General features: G+C 57.2%; 10 protein-coding genes across 10 annotated transcripts; 5 read left to right on the top strand and 5 right to left on the bottom strand.

Moving 5' to 3' along the window:
* Positions 1-935: 935 nt before the first annotated feature.
* Positions 936-1,403, top strand: ISF_07334 (phase-specific protein; the record flags this gene model as incomplete). The annotated part of the gene is made up of 1 exon (XM_018850937.1): positions 936-1,403. One exon carries the CDS (start codon positions 936-938, stop codon positions 1,401-1,403), a length of 468 nt encoding a protein of 155 aa, XP_018701849.1.
* A 317-nt stretch (positions 1,404-1,720) lies between these two features.
* ISF_07333 (dynactin subunit 5) lies at positions 1,721-2,404 on the bottom strand (the record flags this gene model as incomplete). The annotated part of the gene is made up of 2 exons (XM_018850936.1): positions 1,721-2,260; positions 2,366-2,404. The coding sequence occupies 2 exons, from the start codon at positions 2,402-2,404 to the stop codon at positions 1,721-1,723; spliced, it is 579 nt and encodes a 192-aa protein (XP_018701848.1).
* Positions 2,405-6,281: 3,877 nt separating this feature from the next.
* ISF_07332 (Concanavalin A-like lectin/glucanase) lies at positions 6,282-7,195 on the top strand (the record flags this gene model as incomplete). The annotated part of the gene is made up of 4 exons (XM_018850935.1): positions 6,282-6,578; positions 6,657-6,744; positions 6,810-6,826; positions 6,926-7,195. 4 exons carry the CDS (start codon positions 6,282-6,284, stop codon positions 7,193-7,195), a joined length of 672 nt encoding a protein of 223 aa, XP_018701847.1.
* A 1,258-nt stretch (positions 7,196-8,453) lies between these two features.
* On the bottom strand, positions 8,454-9,451 carry ISF_07331 (Concanavalin A-like lectin/glucanase; the record flags this gene model as incomplete). Its single annotated transcript, XM_018850934.1, has 4 exons — positions 8,454-8,739; positions 8,817-8,880; positions 8,941-9,028; positions 9,134-9,451. 4 exons carry the CDS (start codon positions 9,449-9,451, stop codon positions 8,454-8,456), a joined length of 756 nt encoding a protein of 251 aa, XP_018701846.1.
* A 2,764-nt stretch (positions 9,452-12,215) lies between these two features.
* On the bottom strand, positions 12,216-13,729 carry ISF_07330 (Rossmann-like alpha/beta/alpha sandwich fold domain containing protein; the record flags this gene model as incomplete). The annotated part of the gene is made up of 3 exons (XM_018850933.1): positions 12,216-12,578; positions 12,638-13,530; positions 13,630-13,729. 3 exons carry the CDS (start codon positions 13,727-13,729, stop codon positions 12,216-12,218), a joined length of 1,356 nt encoding a protein of 451 aa, XP_018701845.1.
* A 1,169-nt stretch (positions 13,730-14,898) lies between these two features.
* On the top strand, positions 14,899-16,067 carry ISF_07329 (hypothetical protein; the record flags this gene model as incomplete). Its single annotated transcript, XM_018850932.1, has 3 exons — positions 14,899-15,468; positions 15,522-15,809; positions 15,873-16,067. 3 exons carry the CDS (start codon positions 14,899-14,901, stop codon positions 16,065-16,067), a joined length of 1,053 nt encoding a protein of 350 aa, XP_018701844.1.
* Positions 16,068-16,460: 393 nt separating this feature from the next.
* ISF_07328 (acylase ACY 1) lies at positions 16,461-18,435 on the top strand (the record flags this gene model as incomplete). Its single annotated transcript, XM_018850931.1, has 4 exons — positions 16,461-16,625; positions 16,685-16,703; positions 16,759-17,108; positions 17,164-18,435. 4 exons carry the CDS (start codon positions 16,461-16,463, stop codon positions 18,433-18,435), a joined length of 1,806 nt encoding a protein of 601 aa, XP_018701843.1.
* A 227-nt stretch (positions 18,436-18,662) lies between these two features.
* On the bottom strand, positions 18,663-19,213 carry ISF_07327 (monothiol glutaredoxin-5; the record flags this gene model as incomplete). The annotated part of the gene is made up of 2 exons (XM_018850930.1): positions 18,663-19,127; positions 19,190-19,213. 2 exons carry the CDS (start codon positions 19,211-19,213, stop codon positions 18,663-18,665), a joined length of 489 nt encoding a protein of 162 aa, XP_018701842.1.
* Positions 19,214-19,844: 631 nt separating this feature from the next.
* ISF_07326 (hypothetical protein) lies at positions 19,845-20,484 on the top strand (the record flags this gene model as incomplete). The annotated part of the gene is made up of 2 exons (XM_018850929.1): positions 19,845-20,372; positions 20,422-20,484. 2 exons carry the CDS (start codon positions 19,845-19,847, stop codon positions 20,482-20,484), a joined length of 591 nt encoding a protein of 196 aa, XP_018701841.1.
* A 279-nt stretch (positions 20,485-20,763) lies between these two features.
* On the bottom strand, positions 20,764-21,996 carry ISF_07325 (Branched-chain amino acid aminotransferase II; the record flags this gene model as incomplete). Its single annotated transcript, XM_018850928.1, has 1 exon — positions 20,764-21,996. One exon carries the CDS (start codon positions 21,994-21,996, stop codon positions 20,764-20,766), a length of 1,233 nt encoding a protein of 410 aa, XP_018701840.1.
* Between the last annotated feature and the right edge of the window lie 776 nt (positions 21,997-22,772).

The raw sequence follows: 22,772 nt of genomic DNA, 5'->3' as shown, positions 1-22,772 counted from the left end.
CATGCAGCCTGAGAGTCCGCCTCGTCGACAGCTGCCTGCAGAATCGCGCCAAGGCAGGCCGGCATCATCAATAATTCCGAGCGCAGCGCATTTGCTCTCTGCAGTGTCCCGCACCGCACGGAACACGGCATAACATGATTTTTGCCGTATTGAGGGTGTTTCGTTCTTTTCCTTCGCCTTGGCCCCCGTCATTGCGGTAACACGACAGCGCAGCTGACCCTATATGAGGGAACCCGACCGGATAGAGTCTCTCACACAGTGACTCTGGGACTTGCCCGGCCACTCCACGACCTCTTCGGGCTACCGAAACGCTTACCTTTTCCACGGTCCTCGCAAGTGCAGGCGAGTCAGCTCATATCCTCCCAAACCCCGACCACGCGATGCGTAGCAACCTCGTATTCTGCCGTCCGCCGGAGCCCGCCAAGGCTCGCAAGCGTTACCCGGGCATGATCGGCGGGATCCAGCGAGGAGCCCAAAAGTCCGAATCAACATGCGTCGGTCACGATGATCTTTTCTCCTTCGCCTGCTCACGCAAAGAGTCAAAGCAACCCCCAACTCAGCCCTGCGAGAGCTGAGATGGGTGGCTCCGTTCTGGTCTCTGCAGGTAGCTCCGAGAGGGCCTTGTCGAGAGGCAGCCTTGACGCAGGGTGATACAGCCCAGCCGACGACCCTCACCAAGTGGTGTGTGTGTGTGCTTCGCTACACGAGCCGGATGGGTAAGGATGAAGCAACAGGCAGCGCAGCCTGTCTGGGTGAGGGCAGGACGGATGCGGTGAGATACGAGCTGGGCTCGCGAGCTAAGACCCCGTCCAGGAGCGAGACGCAAGTATAAAAAGGACGGGAATTCTCCGCAAAGCTTCAAGGTTGCCTCGCTCACCCTCATCACACACCACACTTTGAAGTCACTTACGCATCATCTTCACCTCCCCAACACCATGCTCAAGCAACTTAGCCTCCTCGCCCTCGCCGGCCTCAGCGCTGCCACCAACGTCGGCAGCGCCCGCGTCGTCAACAACTGCGACCACCCGGTGACGCTGTGGTCTGTCGGCGGCGACATCTCGGCCGCGCACACACTCGCCAAGAACGGCGGCAAGTACGCCGAGCAGTACCACCGCGACCCCAAGACGGGCGGCATCGCCCTCAAGATCACCCTAGCGAACAACGGCATCTACACGGGCGCCGCGCAGACCATCTTCGCCTACACCCTCGACCCGAACGCGGTCTGGTACGACCTGAGCTCCTCCATGGGCGATGCCTTCGCGGGAAAGCGCCTGACGGTGACGTCGTCCAACACGCAGTGCCAGGGCATCGTCTGGGCGGACGGCCGCACGCCCGCGGGTAGCCAGGTCAAGGTGTGCACGCCCGACAGCGACACGACCCTCACTTTGTGCGCGGCCAAGTAAAGAGACGCATCATGTGCCGCTGGTGCCACTGGGAGTGAAGTGGGAGAAGCTGATGGCTGAAGAGGCAAGCTGGCGGCAGTGTATATATCTTTCATAGGTAGAAAAGACGACATGATGTTCAACGAGCGTGTGTTGCTGCAAGAGCAAATGGCGTGTATCCTTTCAATGTTGATTAAATCATCGCCATGTTGGTATCGTATTATGTAAGAAGCGATCTTGTCGTCGGACTCGTATGATGCTTGTGCCTGCCACTCTCCGCATAGAAACGCCCGCGATCCCATGCCATCGTCCACCGCAACAACCCCCAACCTCACGCTTCACGGCGGCGTCTGCGGGTTGTTGCCCACCGTCTTGTACAGCTCCCTCAGCTCAAAGGCCTCCTGCGCGCCCTCCGGCACCTCGCCCACCACCCTCGCCGGCCGGCCGGCCACCACCGAAAACCCAGGCACCACCGCGAACGGCGGCACCACCGCGCCGTCCAGCACGCGCACGTAGTCCTTGATGATGGCGAACTCCCCCACGCTGCAGCCGGCGCCGACGTGCACGTGGCTGCCGACGCTGGCGGCGCGCACCACGCTGCCCGCGCCGACGAAGACGTGGTCGCCGAGGCGCAGCGGCGCGTGCGCGTAGGCGCCGCGGTGCAGGCGGCCGGGCGGGCGCAGGACGGCGCCGCGGGCGAGGAAGCAGTACCGCCCGATGGAGACGGCGGTGTTGGGCCCGTTGGAGGTGGAGGAGGAGGCGGGGCGGACGAGGTCGCCGCGGATCATGACGTCGGGTTGGATGACGGTCTTGCCGCCGAGGACGATGTTTTGCGTGCCGACGAGGACGGCCTTGCGGGCGACCTTGTTGCCGGTGTCCTAAGGGGGGAGGGCGCGTTAGCGTGTTGATTCCGGCGGAAAAGGGGGGGTGATGGTTCCCGGGAGAGGAGGAGGGGGAAGGGCGTGGTTGCGTGGATGCCTTACCGTCTCGATGTAGTCGCCCTTTGCTGGTCGGCGCGACATTTTGGGCGGTTGGGGGAGGAGAGACGTTGTGCGTTTGCAGGTTGGAGGTTGTCAAGCTCCGTCGAAGCTTGGGCTTGTCGAGACAGAGCTTGTGTGGGGCCAAAGCCAACAGCGACCAGAGGGCGCGGTTGCCAACGGTCGAGGAGCGAAAACGAAGCAAACTGTAGAAAAGAAAAAAAATTATTTCTTTTTCTAATAAATCGAGCTAAACGTGGTTTTTTGGTCATTCAATTGCCGTCTATAGCACTTTTGGTCTAATTGTCGGGTAGACCACCTCCATCCCAGGTGCCCTGGATGAACAGAACAGTGTGACATGATGTTGATATAAGTTTAATCCGCTCCATTATTCATAAATTCAACGAGGCCCTCAAAACTGCCTGAAATAGCGGTAAAACCTAATGGCGAGCCCAAAATTTCAATACTGTTCTTTGCTGATCTTCTGGTGTGCTGTTGGTTGACGATGAAGTCATCATGGCTCGAAAAGTAGTAATCCTGAGAACCGAGCGGCAGTTTGACTTCGGTTGGCCATGGGCTTGCTAGGTGTTCAAATTAGAGAATCATAGCCACGGTTGAAACGCTGTTAATCGCTTTGCAAGCCCCTCATCACCAACGAGTGCTGCACGGAGCTGTTTGAGCTACTTCGACATGCTACTCAACACTCTGACAGATTTCATGGGGTCGGATTCCTCTTGAATTGAACTACAATATGCCACGTCTATCTACAGTAAGGCTTGTTCATGGAAAAGAACTGATACGCTTCTCGTATTGTCACCTTGTTGGTAATAGTATCTTGATGTTTAGCGTCACCGCCTATCAGTTTCGGAACGGCCGAGCCAAAAAATCCTCTCAAGACTGCCACCCGGCAAGCCGTCTTGACCGAATATTCCTTTTCTCTTTCGGCGGCTGAAACATTATCATCTGTGCCTTTTGCTATTGTAGACAGTGCCGTGCTCGTGGGGGAGTTGCGCTCCGTCGCTGTGAACTTGCTCATGACATCACGGGAGAAACCATTGGCTACAGCTACGATTCCATTACACATCGCACCGGTAGAAACGGCTTCACAACCTTGAATATGGGGTAATTGCTTTCCCGATGCTGGTGCAGCGTTCTGCCTGCAGCCGCCATGCAGGGTGATGCAACTCCCATCGGCCAACTCCAACTTTGCCGTCCGTCCCGGATACAATGCACTTGTGAAAGCCTCGCAGATCGTTTTTGAGTATCATCTGGTGACAAATTTCCTCAAATTAGTGGTGGCTCTTAATCCAGGCTGACTGACTGGTTGAGCTGTTACAAATCTCAACCTCCTTTCGCCCGCGCCACGAAAAAAAATGCGCCGCCAGCCCAAGATGGCTTCATGCGAGCGATGTGGCTTCCACCGGCCGTGGCAACGGTCTCCCTGTATTTGGGGTAGACCGGGGAAGCACGGAGGCTTAGATATGACGCAAGAATTGGCGACGGGCATCATGTAAATGTAGCTAAGCTCCAGATGTGTCCAGTTCCGTCTATCAAGGGTGCGCGGGCGACCTCAGCTTGCAATAAGCAACCGGTAATGAGGCTGAAGTTGCAACTTCAAGCCTTCCAGGACGCAGCCTAGAGTAATCTGTGTGTCATTGAAACATGGATCTTGCGTATTGTCGCGTCACCAACAACATTAGCCTAATGTCCTGCTGCGGTGCAGCCACGCCTTTCCCCAGACGCCGGGTGCGATATCCCCAGCTCTCATAGTCACCTCGGCAGCGAGGCTCTCAGCACAGCACGGATGTGTACCCCGCGTCGGATAACCCCTCACGACTTCGTGGAGCAAGGAGCTTGTCGGAGACGTGCTCCGAGGTATCACATCATGGACAACCAGCAGGCGTACAGATGAACAAGACTCTCCGCAAAACCCCAAAGGCTAAAAAGCACTGGGGCTAGTGTGCGTTGGGCAGGTGCGAAGCGTCTGAAGGTGTCCCTCATCGGGGCTAGCATGTGAGTCTGAAGTCTGGGGGCCCCCCAGAGGGACGAGCGGTCCTTTTCTTATCTGCTCTGTGGGGAGACAAGACAGGCATACAGCGCAACTTTTCTTATTACGCTGCATCATGGTCTTGGGTATATTGCTTTACCTGTATGGCTGGCTCGGTTCCGGCTACGTTCTTGGGATTGCCAAGAGCGCCAACCCATCTGATTATTGTGTGATCAACGCCGGAATCACGGTACTCAAGTAGATTTCTACGCCGACGGATACACCATCGGAATAGGAGCCATCGCCGAGAGGACCATCTCGCCAGAAAAGAGGCTAGTGTGTGAACGGAGCAACTAGAGCGGCAGCGCATGTCCTAGTTGCCCCAGTCTTAGTAGACTCGTAACATCGGAAACCGTGACCACTCTTCGCGCCGAGTAGACTTGTTTATATTATTATCTATATTGCTGTTTGAAATGTCGGTAGTATTCTGCAAAGGTCTTGGCGTAGCAAGGAGATCCAGCCTCGTGGATAGACAAGGCGATGAAGGCTTCAGCAATCGCTCAGCCACGCCGCGCGACGGTCCCGACAAAGAGGGAAGGTAAATTTGATGCTAGGGTCATTCCAGCTGAATTGGCTATCTTGTCTTGTGAGGGGATATTTTACTTTAGTCTTTTCTGCCAGCAAAGCAACAGTATAGATGGCATAGCCCGTCGCTATCTGTCATAAGTTCGATACAGCCATATCCCGGCCATCAGAAATGGGGACTAACTATCCGTACTCTGTTCCGGTCGAAACGTCAACGCCATCGTAGCATGAGGCTGCTTTGGATGTAAGGGTGAGGTTGAAGACAGTCTAATCATCCGTTGTTGCGGCCGGCCAAAGATAGCTTAGCCTGTAATACAAGATAGAGCGTGAAAGGTCCGGAAATGAGAGTGCCGTATACTCCGGCGGCTCCGGGGACAGATCAAAGGGAAACCCATTGCTGGCTGATGAATAGGTGGCGACACTGGCGAGTCGCAACGGATAATGGCCCATTCATTCTTTGATCATGACTAGTTTGCAGGCTTTCGCACTCGCACGATCCCAGGCCCGAGCGGAGGTGGTAGCCGGGCGCAATGGGAAGCTAAATCCGCCCCCAAAGAAACAAACGTCTCTGAACTTTTTAGGCTTTCCCCGCGAACACACCAAAGTAACTATTGTTGATACCGTACCTTGACTAGTCAGCGATAACTACGTTTGGCTGCCCAATGGATCTCCTGGGTTCTGGACCGCGCCACGCGCCACGTGCGCCACACCAGGAACTGAGGCCAGCAAATCTTGTTGGTCACACCAATTGGTAAAAGTATGTACAATCAACCCCCAAAAAGACCCCTGCTCAACTCAACCCTTGTAGTCAATAGGAATTTTCCATTACAGCACAATTTACCCCAAAAACAGCCACCCACAATGAGGCTGACACTGCCATAATTGGAGGAGAGTTGGGGCAGGCTGCTTGTTGCGGCTCCTCGCCGGGCCAAATCTCACTTGTCAAGAACCAAAAGACGATTCATGAAACGACCGTGCTGGAGAACCACCGTTGAAGAACCCTAGCATCCTTTACGTAAAGATCGCCAGGCTTAGCCAAATATGGTAGGTACACGGAAAAGGCACCACACTGCTTTGTTTGATCGCCTCAGGAGAAGTCGACTTGACTCGGCCGATCTTGCTGTCAGCCAATACAGTAGTCTCCGGGTTGGCCGATGTTCAAACTTCAGAGAATGGACCATCGGAGGCTATTACCGTGGAGCTTTTTTCCCGAAATCTCCAACTAGTGGACTTTCATGATATAAAGCCTGACAGCTTCCCCAACCCCCGACCATCATAAACATCATCAACACTACTTTCCTCGCTCGTCTTGTCACCAACTGTCAAACAACAAGCAGCTAGCTTCTCGCCATGTTCACCAAGCTCGTCTCCGGCCTCGCGGCCCTTTCCTCCGTCGCCCAGGCGCTCCCCAACCCCACGGCCCCCAGTTCCCTGGAAGCGCGCACCCAGGTGTCGAGCAACGTGTGGTGCGGCCCTGTTCTCGCCGCCTCCGCGAAGCAGGCCTCGGCCGAATGGGTCGTCCCGCAGGTGTCCATGCCGAGCTCGAGCAACGGCGATGACATTGAGTTCTATCAATGGGTTGGCATCGACGGGTACCACGCCGGGAGCTGCCCCAACGCACTGCTCCAAGTCGGCACCGCAGAGAGGGTACGTTCTTCTCTTCCCTCTTTGCTTTGATCCTTCTTCCGGTTTGATGTGCAAAAGTACTGACCTTGCTCACCGCAGTATATTAACAACGACTGGGTCTACACCGTCTGGTTGGAGTACTACACCCCGGACAACACTTCCTCGTGGCACTTCAACGACCCGGCTGGTATGTGCTCGAGATCAGTGACGACGACAGTAATGACAAGTCAAACTAACAAACGGGAAATAAAGTCAAGGCTGGTGACTCGGTACGCGCGACCGTGGTGGGCACCGACTCCTACCCCCCCCAGAGAGGCTCTTACTGACAGTTCATCGCCAGCACCCTGGAAAACCTGACAACCGGACAGTCGGCGTCTTGGCCCCTTCAGGCCACGGGCGATTACCCTCTCTGCTATGAACACGTCGAGTGGGTCAACGAGGCCCCGACCAAAAACCTCCCAACGTTCCCCGCCATGACGTTCACGTCGCTGTCCTACACGGATTGGAATGGGAACACCTACAACGCTGCCGGCTCCGACCTGCAGTACCTGAACCAGCAGTACGCCGTCTGCTCTTCCACCCTGTCCAGCGACGGCAGCACGGCCTACTTTACCGAGGCTCCCCCCAGCTCCAGCTAAGGAGATCGCCTTTGAAAGGGCTGGTTGTTTTGGTAGTTTAGATTTGCGAGCGTGAGAAAAATAGAATGATTGATATCCCACTTGTTTTATGCCGCGATTCGAACGTAGTAGCGCTGTAGGGTGTATTTTGATAAGGACATCGCAGCTTTTAGAGCTTATGTTGGGTATGTTACCACCAACGTAATTGTGGCTTCTGATTGGCCAAGGTGTACCCACTACTGCAAGTACCCTTGTAACTGCCAAGTGCGTCGTTATTTTTTCGGCTTTTGTGTGAATGCTTGACTCGAGCGAGAGGTTTTCAGCTGGCGGCGGAATGTTTGTCCATGATAAGTAGCAGCCAGGGCGTTTCCAGGGCGTTTCCCATATCTCTGGGGGGATTCAGACAGAGAATCCGGATACTCCGTAGACAGTCGCAATGGTGAACGTGCCTCGGTTCCGCCAAGGGCGATTCGGAGAATAATTTGGGCTGCCTTGTCCCCGCTTATTACAAGGCTGCAAGACCCTGCAAAACCGCGAACCCCTGCTGATGCCTCGTTAACAAGGCCCGAGATTGCAGGCCGGTGCCAGCTTTTCGCCTCCACTTGGCTCGACGGGTCTCGATCCCTTTTTTGCTTTCTCAAAATCTTTCTTCAATTATTGTTTCGAATTGATCAATTACTCTTGTGCTGGGGAACGCTGGACCCCTGACTCGGCATTTACCTCGGATCGCTCCAACTCAAACTCGAGTCATTCGCACTTATCAGCACACCATCGACCATCGCATCTCGCGCGTCCCCTTTCCGGTTCCGCCAATGCCAGACAAGTACCTGTCGGTTGCGGGCCGGTGGCGTCGTTCATGACTGGCCGATCGGCGCCATGGGGCAGATGAAGAAGGAAAAGAACACCAAAAAAAAAATTCTACAGTGAGAAATGCTGTACTCGTATGTAAGCCGCCCGCAACTTGACTCGGTTGTTCTTTGTTCTTGCCAGCCAGCCCAGCCAGCCAGAAGCCAGCCACCGTTGGCGCGACCAACTAACAGTCTCGGACCGCCAACAACGTGGCCTTGACAAGGTTCAGTTGCCTACACATAGTTTTCTAACCTCGAATCACGCCATCATTCACCACAAGACTAGTTGCATCAACCACAAGTATTTTCTCTGTCGTTCTTTCACGCTCTCCCAAATCTAAACAGCCACTACCCGAGCAACCGGCCTCTTGACAGCAACCTCGCCATGGAGGGAACGGGGTCCGGTCCGCCGTTGGGAATCAAGCAGCTTACTAGGCCGCGTTGACAAAGGCAGCGGTCCTGCCATCGCTCGACAAAGTGGCCGAGCACCGGGCGCTGGCCGTGTTGATGTACCAGAGGTCGGCGCCGGCGGCGGTGGAGACCCTGCCGTTCCAGTCCGTGTAAGAGAGGGAGTTGAAGCTGAAGCCGGGGAAGCCGGGCAGCTTTCCGGTAGGGGCCTCGTTGATCCACTCGACGTTCTGGAAGCAGAGGGGATAGTTGCCCGTCGCCCTCAGGTTCCAAGAGTACGACTGCCGGTTGGTCAGGTTCTCGATGAGACTTGATGATGAATGTTAGCCGGCGGAGAGCCTTTCTCTTGCAGGTGGGAGGGTGGGAGAAGATGGACGTGGACTTACACAGTTCCGCTGAGGGAGTCCGAGTTGGCCGTGACGGTCGTGCGGACGTTGTCACCGGGCCGGACTTGTTTCCGCTTGTCAGTTCACGCCATACTAGTCACTGTCATGGATTTCGAGTACATACCGACCGGGTAGGTAAAGTGCCACGAAGACTGGTTAAGCGGAGTCCAAAACTGCAGCCAGACGTCGTATACGAACGTGTTGCCGTTCCACTGGTGTTGAATAGGTCAGCAATTTGCTCGTGAGCCCAGGACAGGGTCTAAGAAGGAAGAAGAAGAAGACGAAGAAGACAAAAGAAAAGCAAAAATAAAACATACCACCTGAGAAGTGCCGGCTTGGAGCAGGGCGTTACCGCAGCTCGAAGAGCGGACACCATCCATGCCGACCCATTGGTAGAGCATTGGGGCCGTCTGGCCGTTGTTCGGGTTCGGCAGGGTCACCCGGGGGACGGTCCATTCGGCGGAGACCTGGCGCGCGGCGGCGCGGAGGACCGGGCCGCACCAGATGGTGCTGCTGACGGGGGCGCGCTCCTCCAGGCCGCGCTCCTCCAGCGTGTAGCCGGGGTTGCTGGGGACCGCCAGGGCGAGCGAGGCGAGGGAGAGGGCCGCGAGGCCGGAGACGAGCTTGGCGAGCATGGCGAAGCTGGCTGGTTGCTGGTTGTTGTTGCGGGTGAGGGGAGAGGCGAGAGTGCTTCGCAATGAGGATGGTGATGCCGTTTCATGATGTCGTTCCGAGGGGGAGGCTCTCGGGCTTTATATCACGAAGACTGCAGGAGGAGAAGCTCCACGACACGGCCTCGAGTGACGGGCATCCTTGAGAGTTGAGCGTGCGGCCACCCCGGGGACGACGTCCGATTCGGAATGGCAGCAGATTGGTCAAACCAAGCTCTCCTTCATCGGCCAAGTCAGTGGAAGTGAGTGAGGATAGTGCACTTTCCATGTATGGACCTGCCATGTTTGGCTAAGCCTAAACATCTTTACGTAGTGTAAATTGCCCGAGGGTGGTTCCCCCGCACGGCCGGTGCATGAATGTAATCGTCTTTTGGTTCCTGACAGGTGAGATAAGGTTTTAGCGACGAGCCGCACAAGTTGCCCCAACTATTCTGCCCCCTCATGACAGCATCAGTCAGCCTCATTCACGGAGGGGAAGGGGGGCGGTGGCTTTTTTTTCGGGGTAAATTGTGCTGTCATGGAATTGAAGGGTTGTCTTGAGCAGGGGTCCCTTTGACGTCGAGTTATCTTGTCAATGCCAAGCACGGCAGGCGTTTCTTCATCATCTCGCCAATTAACCAATAGCCAACAAGCAATATCGTGACCAACTACCCTCAGTGGCGCAGGTGGCGCGGTGCAGAACTGGGCAGCTGAAAAGAGGTATAGATGGCAAGATGGAAAATCAAAAAAGACAGCCCAGAACGTGGCTTTTTTTCATCACGTCGGCTGGGTTAGCTTTCGCTCGGGCGTGGAACGTGTGAGTGCGAAGGTCTCTAGCCAGCTGGAGACTCCATCAATGGCTGGTCCATTCTCCATCGCTATGCACCCATTGTCAGCGAACCCATTCGTTTCAACATGTACAAGGTGTTTCCTTGGCCTCAGTTCTCAGAGCCGCCGGAGAATAACGGCCGCATTCTCATCTCCGGATCTTGGAACGTCCTTTGGGACAGGCTAAGCTGTCTTGGGCAGGCCGCGACAACGGACGATTGTCACCACGGCCCCCCCTTGAATCCACAACGGCCCCGTTGTGACGTTGGGGTGCATTGCATTAATGTATCCGTAGAATTAACTTGACTATTAGTTAAGTTGGGCTCCTTTTCAGATGGGACCGGGGTGTTGTCCTGACAGAAAACGGACCCAAGGCGAAAGAAAGACTGACTATGCTGCTTCAACTCATGGCAGAAATGATCAGGATGACTCCTCATAAAAACAAGACGACCAAGATGGCCCGTCCCAGCTCGAGTGACCGCTATCATCAAACTGTACCTTCCGTATTTGTCGCAGCCGTTGGGGCGCTGGCTTGGCGACAGCTGGGGGGCGTTATCGCCCTATCAACGAGGTTGCTTGGTACAACAACACTTTTCTTCTCTCTCCGAATCATGGAGACATTTTTGAGGACCCCATCACAATAGTTAGAAAAGCCATCAAGGTGAAACATGAAAATCCACTCGGCTCATAGATCGGTCCTGACTCACGAGAGAGCGAGACTACGAGCAATACCGAAACTACGGGCGACGAATAAACGTGCTGTAGCTCCATCTACTCCGTAGTTCAAAGTTAGTTGCTCGGCTCACGCACCTGGTATCTTGACCGACGAGACGGTCGTCGTCTCCGCCATGGCTCCTGTCTATCATTGTGGTCAACAAGTGACGCATGTAGAAATCCACAAGCGCGCCGTGTGTTCGGTGCCTCATCCAACGTCCGACGGGCCAGCGTCCCTTGGCGAAGCCGCAGGTGCAGCCGTAGTCGGCGCATGGGCCTTGATCAAACATGCCCATGAGGCTGATCTTAGCCTTCCGCTGCACGGCAAGATGGAATAAACTATTCTTGTCACCAACAACAGGACGCCGTTGGTCCCTCTCTCGGCCGGGGCGGGGCGGGGGGGGGCGCGCCGCTCCGGACTTTCAGACCTCGCGTGCTAGCCCCGAAGAGGGAGCTGCTCACCCCTACCCGAGGCACACTAGGCTCCGGCAGTTAGTTTATTAGAGTGCAGCATATTGGAACGATGGCGCTTGCGGATTTTTGGGGAGGCTCTCCTTTTGCCTCTGCTTGCGGCGCCGCGCCCAACAGGACAACCCGGGGGCTTAGTTGTGTCCATGATGCCGGCGACGCGACCCCAAGCCCGATGAGGAATCCATGTTTCAATGACAAACAAGATTGTCCGGGGCCTTTTGTTCGCGTGCAAAGATGCAGAGCTGAGGGGCCTCGGCCGCGTCGCCACGCCGCTTTGCTGACGTGGCGCGAGTTGTCGCCGGTCGTCCCTTGGTAGGGGCCGGAACCGAAGCTCGGCTTCTGGGATGGGGTTGATTGATAATGGGTGCGGGCATCGAGCGACCTCGGGCGGATCTCCCGCCAAAATCTACCTCCAAGCGAGCAAGAAGGGTAACTAACGTTTGCCACGACTGACGACGCGGCCAATGAATGGTACTATACATGCATGGCGCACGACATTGTCACAGCTCGACCGATCAGCCAGTCTGCGATCAAGACTGAATTTCTGGGTTGAGTAACCTGGTTTCTTTTTGTCTTCTTTGTTCTTCTTTTCTTTTTCCACGCCACATGACACTCAATCAAGGAGGGTCCTGCAGATGTGTCAACTGCAATTATACTCATCTATTAAAATGCTAATTAGAATACTTTTTTGCCCCCCAAACAATAAGAATCAGCCTAGCCTTGCGATAAAAGTCAGCTATTGCTTCGCCGCAGCTTCCCTCTCTGCTTGCTTCTTGCTCTGCTCCTCCTCGAGAATCTCGCGCTCTCTCGCCGCCGCCTCGCCGACCGCCTTGACGCCCTTGGCCCGCTGACGTGCCTCGTACATCTCGCGGCTCTTCATGATGCGGTCGACGATCTGGCCGGCGTTGACGTGGGCGAAGTCGTGCGCGCCGACCTGGCGGTAGACGCCGAGCGCCTTGGGCGCCGTGTAGGGGTCGTACGTGAGCGGCATGAACTTGGTAGGGCCGTGGTAGACGGCGCTGGGCGTGCCCCATGGCAGGTTGGTGAGGTAGGGCTCGGTGGGAGTGAAGGGGGCGCCGAAAACGACGGCATTGATGTACTGGGTACCTCTGTCAGCAACGTGGGAATCCTGTCTGGGAAGGGTGAGAGGTGGCTTACCTTGCATTGCAGCACGCAGAGGCCGCGCTCGTAAATGTTCATGATTGGATAGTTGACGCCCTTCCATGAGTTGATGACATCGTCGTCATGCACACCGACAACAACATATGCAGGTCCATAGTCCTTGCCGGTAGCCTCTTTGCGCTTGGCGGCTGCGTCTTGGCTGAACCAGTCCGTATCTTTGGCGAGCTTATCTTCATCCAGGAGAACGTTGCGCAGGAATTCGATATGGCCGCTAGAGAACAAATCATAGCCACCGTCTACATACACTATGCGCTGGCCAGGCTGAGGCCCAGGTCCCTGCAGGAACCGGCTAAACTCGCCCTTTTCAAGCGCGGTCGCCTCAGACTTGGCCTCGAGCGAGGCGCGCCAGAACCAAATCTCGGCACCGGGCGCCTTGGCGGTCTCATCAGTCGCATACAGCGCCAGCCTCTCATTCATGGCCTTGGCCGTCGCCTTGCGCTCCTCGTCGGTGCCGCCGCCCTCGACGCCCGCGAGGACGTCCTCGAGGGACTTGATGAAGTGGGTGCGGGTGCAGAGCAGCATGCGGCCGACCAGGTCGGTGGTGGAGATGCCCGGGGAGCGCTTGACGACCTTGAACCGGCCGGCCTCCTTAACGAAGCGGTAGCAGTCGTTACCGTCGCTGTCCGAGGTGATGTCGTCGCCGTGGACGACGTACTTGCAGCCAAAGTGGGAGATGTAGGGCAGCTCGGTGACGTAGGGGGCGTGGCCGACGGAGCGGGTGACCCAGCGGCAGGCGTCGGTGGCGGCGAGGCGCTCCTTGAGGTTCATGACGGTCGGGCCCTTGTTGGCCATGATGTCCTCGTCGGAGTGGACGCCGCAGTAGAGCTCGTTGCCGAGCTGACGGGCCTGAACCATGGCGCCTGCGTGGCCTGGATGGTGGTGTGGACGCGGTTAGAGATTGCCCGCTGCGGCTGCGGCTGCGGGTGGAATGTTGGTGTGTGAGGCTGGAGACAGACACAAGGACGTACCGTGATGGAAAAAGTCAAAGCAGCCGTCGACCCAGATGCGGCCATCAAGGAGCTCTGGCGCAGGCTCGCCAGGGGGCGGGATGGTATTTGGCGCACTCATGGTGGGATGAGGTGCCGAGGGGGAGTCGGGGTAGATTGGGGAAGCTTGATGGCGGTGCTTCTGGGTTGATGGGCGCCTCTGGAGGAGTGACTTGGTGGTTAAGCCTGATGATGAATGCAAAGCCTCGATTGAAGCCGGAAATGCATACGGATGTACAATGTATGAAAATGGAGGAATACAAGGATCTCAGAAGCTCCCAATAGCTCCCTCCCTTGATCTCGACGAGGGGCAGTTGAGATTGGCCCCACTCTAGTTAGCATTTTGTGATTTTATGGCGGGTTCGTGGCCTGTGACAATGGCAATCCAGGCCACGTCATAGGGGTCATAGGGGTCATAGGGGGGCTTTGGCTTTGGCGGTTGTCTCACAGAGGGAGTTGTAGGGTGAGTTAGTGGCCGCCGTCGCCCCAGATTAGCGGCACGTTGGTGCTGTAAGCGCTGGGTAACCATCCGATGAAGGCATGACAGGCCACAGAACTTCCGTCGGTAGTATGAGGCCGAATTAAAAGCACTTGACAAGTCTCAGCTGCCGGATTCATGAGGAATATTCCAGATTGCAAGTGACTTGTGGCGGTTGTCAAATATGCAGCCATCGCCATTTGTCCGCATCGCAGGGCCAAGTCGTGACTCTGCAGTGCTTGGACGGCTGTCCTCTGGGGAGTTGATAATTACTAATTACATGTTAATCGTCGTGTAGTTACGGATTCGATGAGACATGCCTTGGAACCGATCGGATACCTATCCTGGCAGACCCTATCCGCGTCAACCCTCCCTACCATTCATCACGCCACGTTTCGCATTGCCAGTCTAGAAATAGTTAGCAGGCTTGATCTTGTGCAGGCACTGCCACGGGTAGGCGAGTGCGAGTGCGAGTCCAAGTAGATTGCGTGCAGTAAGGCTGCGCGATGTGTTTGGAATCCAGCCTGACCTGGCCTCAACCTCGTGAACGAATTTCCTATTTCGTAAAAGTTGCAAAGAGACTGCCACGCAACTCTTCACGCGCCAAGATTCAGCCCTCGCACTCGCAAAGTGACACAAGATTGTTAATAAGTAGATAGAGAGAAAAAAAACTATAAAGAAGCTGCAGTTCCGGAGCATGTAGCACTGGGCTGTGTTGGAACTCAATAGTCCGCTCTTCCTTTCGTCAACTTTTCTCTTTTGACTAATTCACCATGGCCGCTGCTACCCGCCCGCCCGCCAACGCCTTCGTCGCGACTATGCGCAGGGTATACAACCCGATTGGCTTCGGCAAGGGCTACAACTTCGTCCTGTGGTTCATCTTCTGCGGCGCCCTCTTCGGCTTCTGCCTCGCCCGCTTCATGTACCTCGACTTCGGCAACGTCTACTGCCCGTTGGACGACGCCGGCGGCCCCGACTCGGCCGGCCCGGGCGAGTGCTACTCGTATCGGACGCATTCGGTCTACCTGGTCGGCATCAAGCTGCATCTCTTCACCATCATCCCCGGCGCCTTCCTGGCGTGCTTCCAGTTCGTCCCTTTTATCCGGCTCAACTACATCCTCGTTCACCGCGTCAACGGATACTTGGTCCTCCTGCTGAGCGTGGCGGGCACCGTTGGTGCTCTGATGATTGCGCGCGTCGCGTTTGGGGGTGGCATCGAGGTCCAGACGGTCACAGGGCTGCTCGCCATCATGTTTCTCTTCTCCCTGGGCACTGCCCTGTACAACATCAAGAAGCTGCAGCTGGAGCAGCACCGCGCGTGGATGCTGCGAGCCTGGTTTTATGTATGACTGCTTTCTTTTGCCGGAGCGCCTCCACGCTGGCTAACACTGTATAGGCCGGAAGCATCATTACTTCCCGAATGATCATGATCATCAGCGCCATGATCATCTCCAATGACGGCCCGTACTATGAGCCGATGAGCTGCGCCAAGCTCGCGACGTTCTACAACAACGTCACAGCTCTGGAAGCCTCCCACCCGGCTTGCGTTGACCCTTCGGCATGGTCCATCGCCCGGGCCAGCATGTCGGGGGGAGCAGAGAACGCCGCTGCGTCGCTCAGCCTCACGTTCGGAGGCGGTGTGTGGTTGGCGCTGGCGATACATGCTATCGGAGTGGAATTTTATGTGAGTGCGGCCCCAACCCGCAGAAATAAAGAAACAAAAGGGAGAAGGCCTAATCAATTTCAGCTGCAACTTACACCGGCCGAGAGTGAGAGGCTTCGAAAGATTTCGTACCAGCGTCAGTTAGAAGCCGGATTCTCGAAACCAGGTCGTGCAGGCTCGACCGCGGATCGCCTTGGTGATGCCATCCTCTGGAGTCCCCAGTCCCAGTCGGCTACTTCCACCTATCTCGGCGAATTGGCATCGGAAGACGGCAAATAGAAAGCCTGCCTTGCTTGACTTGCTTGCCTTGTCACGATACATTAAATACTTGTAGCAGTAATTTTAAATCCGTGCGTACTTGACCACAAGGTAGCGAATCGTTTGTCAGTGAGGAACAGCAGAACAGCACGTCATCTGTGCGCCTTCTAGATTTGGCTTCCGGGTACCGGGACCGGGGCGCGGGGGGTTCCTGGGATGCAGCTCCGCGCGGCGAGCCCCGGAGTTGCGTCGCCGTCGGGTGACGCTGCGGGCCAATTTCTTTAGTGCGTTTTTTTATTATCCCGTCGAGGGGTAATAAGGCGGGGAAGGCAGGTCTATGAACTTGGCATTCTGCTCGCCTGTACTTGTTCTTACCCTTCCTCCTCAAAATCACTTTTACCCGCCGCCGTCAAGATGCCTCTAACCAGCGACTCCGTCTTCCAAAAGCCCGCCCGGGACATGTATAGGTTCGCCTCCCGCCGGAGCGTCGTCCACAGTACCGAGGGCATCGTTAGCTGCACCCAGCCCCTAGCCGCCAAGTGTGGCCTGGAGGTTCTACGCGCGGGGGGCAATGCAGCGGTATGTCCAAAAGAACGAAACCATTTTAAAATTTTCTTTTTTTTCTAACATATCTCTAGGACGCCGCTGTTGCGGTCGGTACGTCACCCAACTTCTGCTAACACGCGACCACGACGCTAATGTGAGCTGCCAGCCGCCGGCCTGAACCTCACGGAGCCTTGCTCGACCGGCATTGGCGGCGACATGTTCATCCTGTTCTGGGACGCCAAGGCCAAGCAGGTCAAGGCCATGAACGGCTCCGGCCGCTCTGGCGCGCAGTACACGCTCGAGCACGTCCGTGGCAAGCTCGGCCTCAAGGATGGCGAGGCTGGGGCGATTCCTAAGCAGAGTCCCTTGTCCATCACCGTGCCGGGCGCCGCGGCCGGCTGGGTCGACACGGTCGACAAGTTCGGCAGCGGCAGGGTAGACCTTGCGCGAATCCTCGCACCGGCGATTGAGCTCGCCGAAAAGGGATTTCCCGTGTCTGAAGATGCGGCCTACAGCGTCAGTCAATTCCACCACTCTCCCGCGCGTCTGTCAAGCTAACACCCGTTCGCAGTGGATGGCCTCGGAGAAGCAGATCCGCAACGCGTCGCCCAACTTTGCCGAGATGCTCAAGAAGGACCCCTCGGCCGAGGGCGGGGTGCGCGCCCCGCGTCCCGGAGAAATCATGAAGAACCCGACCCTCGCGCAGACCTTTCGCCCCCTCGCCGCCGAGGGCAAGACTGGCTTCTACGGCGGGCGCATCGGCGAGGCCATCGTCAAGGTCGTCCAGGACCTCGGCGGCGACCTGACCCTCGACGACCTGCAGCACCACCTCGAGCAGGGCAGCGAGCCCGTCGAGCCCATCTCGCTCAAGTTCCGCGGCCAGGGCCAGGAAGCGGGCGTCGAGCTGTGGGAGCACCCGCCCAACGGCCAGGGCATCGTCGCGCTCATGGCGCTCGGCATCCTGCAGGAGCTGGAGAAGCAGGGCAAGATCCCGACCTTCCGCCCCGAGGACGTCAACACCGCCGCGTACCTGCACGCCGTCATCGAGGCGCTGCGCATCAGCTTCGCCGACGGCAGCTGGTTCGTGGCCGACCCCAACGTCAGCGCCGTGCCGGCCGCGGAGCTCATCTCCGAGGCGTACCTCGCCGAGCGCGCCAAGCTCTTCGACCCTGCCAAGGCCTTTGCGACGGTCTCGCACGGCGACCCGGCGGCGACCGCGTCCCCGGCGCTGCGCAGCAGCGACACGGTGTACTTTGCCGTCGCCGACGCCGAGGGCAACGCGGCGTCGTTCATCAACTCCAACTACGCCGGGTTCGGCACCGCCGCGATCCCCGCGGGCTGCGGCTTCACGCTGCAGAACCGGGGCGCCAACTTCTCGCTCGCGCCGGGCCACGCGAACGCGCTGGCGCCGCGCAAGCGGCCCTACCACACCATCATCCCGGCGATGGCGACGAACTTGGCGGACGGCTCGCTGCACTCGGCGTTTGGCGTCATGGGCGCGTTCATGCAGCCGCAGGGCCACGTGCAGGTGCTGCTGGGTCAGGTGGTCGGGCGGCTGACGCCGCAGCAGGCGCTGGACGCGCCGCGCGTGTGCGTCGGCGCGGGCTACGACGAGCCCGGCGCGGGGGGCGGCTGGGTGGTCAGCGTGGAGGAGGGCATGCCGGAGGAGACGGTGGAGGGGCTGAGGAAGCTGGGGCACAACGTGAAGGTGGTGTCGGGGCGTGGTCGCTCGCTGTTTGGGCGCGGCCAGATCATCCGCTACGTGGTCGACCCGGTTGACAAGACGCCGCTCTGGTCGGCGGGGAGCGATCCTCGTGGTGACGGCGGTGCGTATCCTTTGTGAGTAGAGATCGGCAACCTGGGAATATCCCGCAAAACGAATATAGATTGGCGAGTCGCTCGTGTGTAAGCATGATAAATTTCTGGTCCCGCCATCAACGGCGTGCATATTGTACAAAAAGAATCGTCTGCTGTTTTACATGTATTCCACTCGTTCTATATCCTCAACTCAAGTCCTTGTATTGTATTCCTCTTCGTTCGAATTTTTGTCGCCTTTTTGTCGACTTTACTTTACTCCTCGCCCTCGACGACCAGCTTCTTCTCCTCCAGCATCTTGGCCAGGTCGCCGTTCTTGTGCATCGACACCAGGATGTCGCAGCCGCCGACAAACTCCTTCTCCACGTACAACTGCGGGATCGTCGGCCAGTCCGAGTACTCCTTGATGCCCTCGCGCAGCTCCGAGTCCTCGAGCACGTTGAACGCGGCGAACTTTTCCGGGTTGACGCCCTGCACGCCGAGGATCTGGATGGCCGCGCGCGAGAAGCCGCACTGGGGCGTCTCGGGCGTGCCCTTCATGAAGAGCACCACGGGCGCGGAGCCGACGGCCTCTTCGATGGCCGCGCGCGTCTTGTCGGACAGCAGGCGGACCTGCATCGGCGTGAGGAGGGGGAGCTTGGGCGTCGTGGTCGTCGGGCGGAAGCGGCTGAGGGGGGCGGCGCCGCGCATGGCCGGGCGGGCGGCCTGGCGGCTGATGTTCTGCAGGTGAAAGTTAACGGGAAAGACTCTTCGACGGTAGAAAGTCTTGAGGACGTGCGTACCAGGGCTACTGAGCGAGCAAACATGGCGGCTGTGTGATGTTGTGGAGTGGCAACGATGGAGGTCGGCGAGCTTTGCGCAAGAAAAGCTGCTGATTACGGCCTTCTGGGTAGAGCCGACGGGAGGCGCTGACCAATCAGCGTTGGGGTGACTACTGTGTTGTGTAAGCCGACAACGGAACAAGAACGCCACGGGCAGCGTACCAAGTGTGTAATTGGGTAATTTTGGAGATTTTCCTTCAAGAGCTTCTTTCTGTGTCGGCGAATAATCAACCAGATTTTTGGTATGTAGTTCAATTGACTTGTTGGGTCGGTGGACAGCTGCGAGTCGACGCCTGAGGAACGCAGCCTTTGGCCCGGCTTGCCAGCTGCCGACTCCCGTTTGCTCCAGCAATGCTTGTTTTCGACAAGTACTCGGTCATTGGTTCATCTTCAACAAGAAATCAGCCAATAAACAGAATGGCTTCCGTAGCAAATGATGGCTCACAGCACACATTCCTATCCCTGCGAGCCAGGCTGCGCACTCCCGAATGTCCCTCGCAGCAATTCTCTGGGCGGGTTTCCAAGGCGGCACACCTGGACGGATCGAAAATGCAACAACATCTGCAGCGCGAGTTTTGCAAGATACTGGCTGCGCATCTGAGTCTAGAAAAACAAAATGATAGAGCTTCAGCCGGCGAAAACTATGTGTTGCTGGAACAGCTTGCAAGTAGGTGCTGACGGCCGGACGGGTGTCCTTCATCTAACCTGGCCAGAGTCTCTCGCTGCGACGGGGTCAAATCTGCACAATCAAAGCACAATCGGGATCCAAAATGCCAGCGAAGCCATTCGGAGAAAAATCGACGAGTTGAAGCGCGAATCGACTGCGGCGCTGACGACGAGCACCAAGCTATACCAGATCATGTCGCAGCCGCTTGCCGAGCGCGCAGAACAAGGCAGAGATGAGGAAGAGGATACAGTAAATGATCACTTGATACTTCTACATGAGGAATCTGCCAACGCCGATGAAAAAGTGGAATCCCTCCACGAACAGTGGCAAGCCTGCGTGCGGACGGAGCAGGAGGCGTGGAAGCGGCTGACGGACGACCACGACGCGCCGCAACAAGAACCGGAATTGCACAACTTGATAGACGCCATTGAAGAGATTGTGAGAAACGGAGAGCGAGAAATTAACACTATTGAAGAGGTAAGTATGGGGATCAGAGCCGAGCATGCAATTCGGCTGACTTGTGGAGGAATATGCCGAGTACATACAGATTGAGAGCCTCAAGGTAATGCAAACGCTGATGGAGGGCTAAGAATGTCACGTATCATCTTAAGAGTAAAGAACAAACACTTGAGCAAGGACGATGGCATGGATTTCATCATATATCATTTTTGCTATATACGTTTAGCTGTATCATGCATCATCGTTCTTCTGTCAGCCCGTTCTATCGGCATCATGTTTGTATCCCAGTCCAGTAACTCCAGCCGATGTAGGCTATAAACCTCTAGCAATAGCAAACAGTTTTTCTACCTGCAAAATAAACAAAGGAAAAAAAGTCATTCGAGAGAAATTAGCCGAGATCAGCAGCAAATTACTGAGCCTTTTCATTGACGACGACACCCCACTTGTGAGAGACGTTGCCGTACATGATGTCGCCGATCCAGGTCTTGATCTTGGTGGTGACCTCGCCGGCCTTGCCCTCCGGTCCCATGGGGATGTTGATGTCCTGGTCGCGGTGGTGGATCTGGGAGACGGGGCAGATGAAGTACGCGGTGCCGGCGGCGAAGGACTCGAGGATGCGGCCCTCGGCGTCAGCCTCAACAAGCTCGTCAATAGTGTACTTGCGCTCCGTGACCTCGACCTCGCCGGCCAGTCTCTCGCGGGCCAGCTCGACCGCCGAGCGACGCGTCACGCCATCCAGGATCAGCTTGTCGTCCAGCGGCGCCGTGATCAGCTCCTTCTTGCCATCGCTCTTGCGCTTCCACAGTACGAAGAAGTTGGACGCGCCGGCCTCGGTGCACTCGCCGTTGGGCCCGTACAGCCACAAAATCTGGTGGTATCCCCTTCGGCGGGCGTCGGCGGTGGCCAGCAGCGACGGGCCGTAGTTGGCGCCGACCTTTGCGTAGCCGAAGCCGCCGACCCACGCGCGCACCATGTCCTCGGGCGACGTGTGCAGGCGCATGCCGCCCGGCGGGCTGTCCATGCGCGGCATGTACGTGACGATGACGTACAGCAGCGCCTCGCGCGGCGCCTGCACGCCCAGCTGCGACTGGGTGCCGATCAGCGTCGGGCGCAGGTACAAGAAGCGGCCGGGCTGGTCGCGCGGCAGCCACCGCGGGCCGTCCACTTCCAGGAGGGCCATGATGAGCTTCTGCAGCTCGGCGGGCGGAAAGGTGGGCAGGGAGATGCGGCCGGCGGACATGTTCATGCGGGCGCAGTTGCGGTCGGGCCGGAAGACGCGCAGGCCGCCGTCGTGGCCGCGGAAGACCTTGAGGCCCTCGAAGCACTCGGTGGCGTAGTGCAGGCAGGAGGCGGTGGGCATGAGGCTGAGCGGGCCGTAGGGCTTGAGCTCCGGCGCGGACCAGCCGGAGGCGGCGGACCAGGAGGCGAGGACCATGTGGTCGGTGGCGATGGTCTCGGTGCCGGCGTTGGCGACGGCCTCGTCGGGGACGGCGCGCGGGTTCTGGGTGTAGGTGTAAGTCAGGCGGGAGGCGTCGAGCTGGGCGAGGACGGGGGTCGTCTCGGCGGCAGCGGCGGCCTCCTTGCGCTCGACGGCGGCGGCCGTGAGGTTGACGTCCTGGGCCTTGACGGCGGAGGGAGACATTGTTGGTTGTTTGCGGTTGTTGGGTGGAAGGGTTGTGAAGGAAGGTTAGGCGATGAGGCGTGTGGAATTGAACGAAGTGGAAAGAGAGTCGATTGGAGAACACAACAGCGACTTGACAGAGGAGGTGATGAAAAGTAAGAGAAGAGGAAGAAAAAAGTCGGAAGCGGAGGGGCGAAGTTATTAGTTTCTGAGTCAAGACAGAAGTCGAGGGGGGGGTGGATATCGGCGGGCTCTGGCGACGGGGCGGCGTGGAAAAAAAGAACCTGGCCTATGCGGATAGGGGGGGGGGAGTAGGTTAATCTCCACTTGAAGTTGTACCGGCTCAAGGAGGACGGATAGTTGGGATGCAAGATTGCGGATTGTTGATTGTGGTTTTGCGTGAACCGTGCCTCCGAGACGTAAAATATTGGAATTGGCAGCACCTGAGGAATTGCGTTGTCTGGACGCTGAAGTTGTGCAATCACCGTGTGACGGGCCAAGTGAGAAAATGCGGGAGGACGTGGTGCTAAATAGTCTACTATAGTCAGACCCTTCCGATGGTGTTTTTCTTCGGAGAGTTGTTTACAATGGCTGTTGGCAAGCTGCCGGTCACAGCGAACAAAAGGGCGGTCGGTAGGTGCAATGACGCAAACAGGAAGGGGAACCGTGGCCATGTGAGCCAATGCGCCACAAAACATGTTGAACCCAGCAGCAATGCGATATCACTAGTGGTTCACAGACCAGTGGTTACAAGGGGGGAAGGGGGGGCCACATGACTTTCAAAGTTGAAGCTTGTT

Source organism: Cordyceps fumosorosea, assembly GCF_001636725.1.
Source record: "Cordyceps fumosorosea ARSEF 2679 chromosome Unknown scaffold_21, whole genome shotgun sequence".
Taxonomy (NCBI): Eukaryota; Fungi; Ascomycota; class Sordariomycetes; order Hypocreales; family Cordycipitaceae; genus Cordyceps; species Cordyceps fumosorosea.
This window is presented reverse-complemented; position numbering and strand designations above follow the sequence as displayed.